The sequence below is a fragment of the Manacus vitellinus genome, unplaced genomic scaffold, assembly GCF_001715985.3.
Source record: "Manacus vitellinus isolate BGI_N305 unplaced genomic scaffold, ASM171598v3 scaffold_106_pilon, whole genome shotgun sequence".
Taxonomy (NCBI): domain Eukaryota; kingdom Metazoa; phylum Chordata; class Aves; order Passeriformes; family Pipridae; genus Manacus; species Manacus vitellinus.
In genome coordinates, this window is record NW_021938827.1 from 799259 (window position 1) to 804373 (window position 5115).

The window sequence follows — 5115 nt, forward strand, 5'->3', positions numbered from 1 at the left end:
GGGGGGTCCGTGACAAACCCAGGAGGTTCAGCGAGGCCAAGGGCAGGTGCTGAACGTGAGCTAGGGCAACTCCAAGCACAAACACGGGCTGAGGGAGAATGGATGGAGAACAGCCCAGAAGAAAAGGACTTGGGGGCGTGGGTTGACAAGAAGCTCAACATGACCCAGCCACGTGCATTGGGAGCCCAGAAAGCCAGTGCTGTGCTGTGCTCATCCCCACAGTGTGGGCAGCATGTGAGGTAGGAAATTCTGCCCCTCTGCTCTGCTGAGGTGAGACCCCCCCCCTGCAGTGGTGACTCCAGCTCTGTGGCCCCCAGCACAGGAAGGATGTGGAGCTGCTGGAGCAGGTCCAGAGGAGGCCACGGAGATGGTCTGAGGGCTGGAGCCCCTCTGCTCTGGACACTGGCTGGGAGAGCTGGGGATGTTCAGCCTGGAGAAGAGAGGGCTCCAGGGAAACCTTAAAGCCCTTCCAGTGTCTAAAGAAGCTCCAGGAGAGATGGAGAGGGACTTTGGACAAGGGCCTGGAGTGATCGGACAAAACTTCCCACTACCAGATGGCAGGGTTAGATGGGATACTGGGACGAAATTCTTCCCTGTGAGGGTGGTGAGGCCCTGGCACAGGCTGCTTGGAGAAGCTGTGGGTCCCCCATCCCTGGAAGTGTTCAAGGCCAGGTTGGACAAGGCTTGGAGCAACCTGGTCTAGTGGAAGGTGTCTCTGCCCATCGCAGATGGGTGGAACTGGATGGGCTTCATGATCCCATCCAAGCCTAACCACGCTGTGACTGTGGAGAGTGGAACCCCTGACATTGGAGCAGTTTTTGCATTTCTCAGCTCCACCAAGTGTCCTCATGGGTCCTGTTTATAATGTCCCTATGGTCTCCTTGTCCTCTCAACAGGGCAGCTCCTGGGGCACTGAGTTTGGGTGAACTGGGACACCTGGCTTGGAGAGGGACTTTTGGGGATCATGAGGCTGCTGGAGGGAGTTGGTGTTTCCTCGGTGGCTGGAAATAGGAAATAAGAACAAATGTTGGAAGTGAGGAGCTGGTGCTTTCTGCGAAGAACTAACTCTGTTGTGTAAGACGGTGCTGGAAAGCAGCCAGGCTTCACAAGGGCAATTAACTGTTAATTGCTACAACTGGTGAAACTGTTAATTTCCAGAGCTTTCAAAGTTACTGGAAGAGGCTTCGTGATCCAAGACCTTTGCTCATTACTGAGATGTGCAGAGCCCAGAGTTGGATGCGATGATCCTTGTGGGTCCCTCTCAACTCAGGATGTTCGATGATTCTGTAAAGGGCCGTGATACTGGCTGGGGCTTTGAAAGGGGAGGAAACTGTTGACTTTTCTTCCATGGCTGCAGATCTGGGACATGGCTATGCCAATTCTTACAGCCTCCCAGAAGAGAGTTCAGAGATTTCAAACAATCAGTGACATTCCACTGACCTGTGTTTCCAGATGAAGCTCCTGCTCCTCACCCTGTGTGCCCTGGTGTCTGTGTCCCGCTGTGAGGATGGTGCCAGGCTCCTGGCCTCCAAATCTCTGTTAAACAGATATGCGGTGGAGGGCAAGGACTTGACTTTGCAGTACAACATCTACAATGTTGGCTCAAGGTAAGCCCTGTCCAGGCTTCAGTACGAACCAGGAGCAAACATTCTGTGTGTGGCTGCAGGGCAGGAGGTGATTTCTGAGCTCCATGATGTGCTGGTCCCTTTGCTCCCTTGAACTCTGAGCTTTCCAGCAGTGCCTGAAGGGTTGACCCTGCAATTTGCCTTTCCCTTCCTCTTCCCTTGTCCCTGCTTTCCACTCGTGGCTGCTCAAGCTGTCAGTCCAGCATGGACATGTAGCTCCTGTGGTGTCCTGGGACACTCTGCTCCTCATGCACACAGCTGTCTTGACTGGCTTTGTGAGCTCTTTTGCACTTTTTTTTTTTTTTTTTAATAAAAATTCCTTTTTCCTGTCAGGACTTCTCTAAAGACCTGACAAGGGTAAAACAGAACTTCCACAATGCTGGTAAAAAGCTTTATTCTCAGAATGAAAAGCTGATTGGACAAAATGCAGGAGAGTATTAAAGTGTTTGTTTTTTTGGTTTTTTTTTTTAGATTTTTTTAAAGGCAGAGTCATGTATGCTGAGTGCAGTACTGCTGAGAGGAGTATTTATGGTGTTGCAATATTGGACTCATACAATATTAATGAGATACTGTAACTTTATAGGTGGGATTTGTTTATTATTTAGGCCAGAGGGTGTGTCTGTGGGATGGTATCTGCCAAATTCTATTGTGGAAAAACCAGTGTATTTCCTGTCTTTGTGGCTGTTTCTCTCAGCTGTGCCTTCTTCTCTCTGCAGTCTCTCCATAAGACACCTCAACTCTCCTCGCCATGTTGTGTTGGTGACTTTTCCCTTTTCACAAATCAGTTCTTCCATTGGGTCAGGAGGGAACTGTCAGCCCACTTTGCTGCAGATCCCATGAGCAGATGCCAAGTCTTAAGATTCCATTCTCATCCCTGCCTTTGTTGTGTTCAGTGCTGCCCTGGATGTGGAACTGTCGGATGATTCCTTCCCCCCAGAGGATTTTGGCATCGTCTCTGGCATGCTCAATGTCAAGTGGGACAGGATCGCTCCGTATCTTTTAATGGTTTGAAATTTTCTTCCCCCTGAGCATCCTGCAGCTTCATCCTGTCTTCATGCCCTGTCCCAGAAATTCCCACATGCCAGAGCCTGGACAGGGTGCCCAATCCAAATGCCCGCTCTTCTGGATGGTGCTTTGTAAAATGAAAGCTCCTTGCAGACAGGACCAGGTCCCTAAGTTCCTCTGCCTGGGGAGGAGCAGCTGGGTCAGCCTCGGGGGGAGGTGGGTCGGGCTGTCTGTGACCATAAGCATTCAGCTCTGTCAGCAGCACTGACTTTTCCACCTGTGTTTTCTTCCTGTAATGAAATCCAACCGTTTTCCTTAACGCCCGGCTCCCAGAGCGAGTAACGTGTCCCACACCGTGGTTCTGCGGCCTCTCAAAGCTGGTTACTTCAACTTCACCTCTGCCACCATCACGTACCTGGCACAGGAGGGAGGACAGGTCGTGGTAAGTGGATGATTTAGAGGAGCCCTGCAGATACCCCTGACAGTGCTCTTGCAGCAGCCTGGTTGGGGTGATGTCCCTGAGCTCTCACCCTGCCCAGCTCTGCCCCAAGAAGGAAAGTGGTAAAGCTTGTCTTTTCCCTGCCTCTTCCAGGTTGGTTTCACTAGTGCTCCCGGGCAAGGAGGAATTCTGGCTCAGCGTGACTTTGACAGGAGGTTCTCCCCTCACTTTGTAAGTACCTTTCAGCTGACAATGGAAATTGCACTGCAGCAGCTGCAGCCCAGCACAGTGGCTTCCTGCTGCACATGGTGTGTGTGGTTTGTCCTGCAGTCACCTGGAGAGCTCCAGTGGTATTGCAGTTAATCCCTGTCAGTTCTCCGTAGGAGTATCACAAGAAGCAGCCAAGAGTTTCCACTCCAGCTCCCTCTGTGGAAGAGCTGCACTGTGGGATTTGAGCCAGAAAATTGGAGAGTAGAATCTTAGAACCTTCTAGGTTGGAAGGGACCTACAAGGATCCTGGAGTCCAACTCCTGGCCCTACACAGGACAACCCAACAATCCCACCAAGTGCCTGAGAGCGTTGTCCAAACTCCTTGAGCTCTGTCAAGCTTGGTGCTGTAACCACTTCCCTGGGGAGCCTATCCCAGTGCCTGATCACTCTCTGGGGAAGAACCTTTTCCTTATATCCACCTTAAACCTCCCCTGACACAGCTCCATGCTGTTCCCTCAGCTCCTGTCACTTGTCACACAGAGCAGAGATTGGTGCTGCCCCTTGTGAGGAAGCTGCAGGCTGTGGCAAGGTCTCTTCTTGGTCTCCTCCTCTGGCCTCATTGCTCTAAGACTCCTCTGGACTTAACTTGTTTTGACTTTTCTCCAACCATTTCTACCTCTAGTTGGATTGGGCGGCATTTGGTGTGATGACCCTGCCCTCCATCGGGATCCCCCTGCTGCTGTGGTACTCGAGCAAGAGGAAGTATGACACCCCCAAGACCAAAAAGAACTGAGTGGAGAAAAATGCCACCAGCACTCCAGAGCTCGGGAAAGGACAGTCATGACCCCCCCAGAGCAGTGGGTGCTTTTGGGTTGCACTGTCCCCTGCCAGGCATTGCCTGGGCTGTGCTTCAACCCTCTCGGCAAAGGGACTTGATCGCTGTGATTGGGTGTCTTCTGGGTTTTTAAAAAAGAAACAAAGAAAACAGTAAAAAACCCAACCAAAAGTCCCAAAATGCTTTGTCAGCCCCTTTCAAGTAGGAATCCCCCCCTGCTCCTCTGTAGCCGTGGCGATACGAGTGTGTAAGTGCCCAGAGGGTCTGTTTGTGGGGCTCTGCCCCCTGTGCTACCTCCCAGCCCCCATTTGCCCTGCTGCATCTTCTCCAGAGTGTCCTGTCTTGGGGCCCCTCTGTTGCTGCGTGCCCTATGGGAAGGAGCTTGCTCTGGTGCACCACAGACCTGTTTTGATAGATGTCAGAGCTGCTGCTCTACCCGAAGGGGCAGTACTGGAGGACCCTGTCAATGCTGTTCTCTGTCACACCAGCTTGCCCAGGGCCATGGAGGCTCTGTAAAGAGATGTGGGAGGAGAGCAAGGAGGAGGATTTTAAATTCCTCAAGAATGAGGTGCACTGATCCCCAGACTGTCCCCTCCTGCACTGGGGATGCTCTGCTTAACTCACCCTGCCCCAGACGGGGTCCAGCCTCTGGGTCCCCAGAGATCAGGACAAGTCCCAACCTCCCTGGTGCAAAGGCAGTAACAAAACAAACCTGCCGGCATTTCCAGGGAGCGTCGAGAGCTCCCCTGTGCCCGTGTTTTCAGGCAGCTGCCTCTGGTGGCAGAAAGGTCCGCGGGCCCGCCTCTGTGCACATATTCCCCCGTGAACAGCCCATGTTCACCTCACCAGGGCCGCCTCGCTGGCTCCATGTGCTGCCCCAATGCCCTTTCATCCTAGAGCTCCGAATTCTGAGCCGTTGCCAACAGCTGTCCCTGTGGGCGACACTAAAGGACCGTCTGGGACACAAAATGGCTGCCGGGGGTTTGGGGGGAGGCACCCCC

General features: G+C 52.7%; 1 protein-coding gene across 1 annotated transcript; it reads left to right on the plus strand.

Moving 5' to 3' along the window:
• The first annotated feature begins 1452 nt into the window (after positions 1-1452).
• Positions 1453-4279, plus strand: SSR2 (signal sequence receptor subunit 2). The gene is made up of 5 exons (XM_029964223.1): positions 1453-1607; positions 2519-2617; positions 2964-3072; positions 3223-3300; positions 3962-4279. Exons 1-5 carry the CDS (start codon positions 1453-1455, stop codon positions 4070-4072), a joined length of 552 nt encoding a protein of 183 aa, XP_029820083.1. The 3' UTR covers positions 4073-4279.
• Positions 4280-5115: the final 836 nt, after the last annotated feature.

What these genes read in the sequence shown, in the direction of transcription:
- SSR2 (XM_029964223.1), top strand. Translation starts at nt 1,453, where the DNA reads ATGAAGCTCCTGCTCCTCACCCTGTGTGCCCTGGTGTCTGTGTCCCGC. An exon ending in ATCTACAATGTTGGCTCAAG is followed by an intron (nt 1,608 to 2,518) that starts GTAAGCCCTGTC and finishes TGTTGTGTTCAG; the next exon opens with TGCTGCCCTGGATGTGGAAC. An exon ending in GGAGGTTCTCCCCTCACTTT is followed by an intron (nt 3,301 to 3,961) that starts GTAAGTACCTTT and finishes TTCTACCTCTAG; the next exon opens with TTGGATTGGGCGGCATTTGG.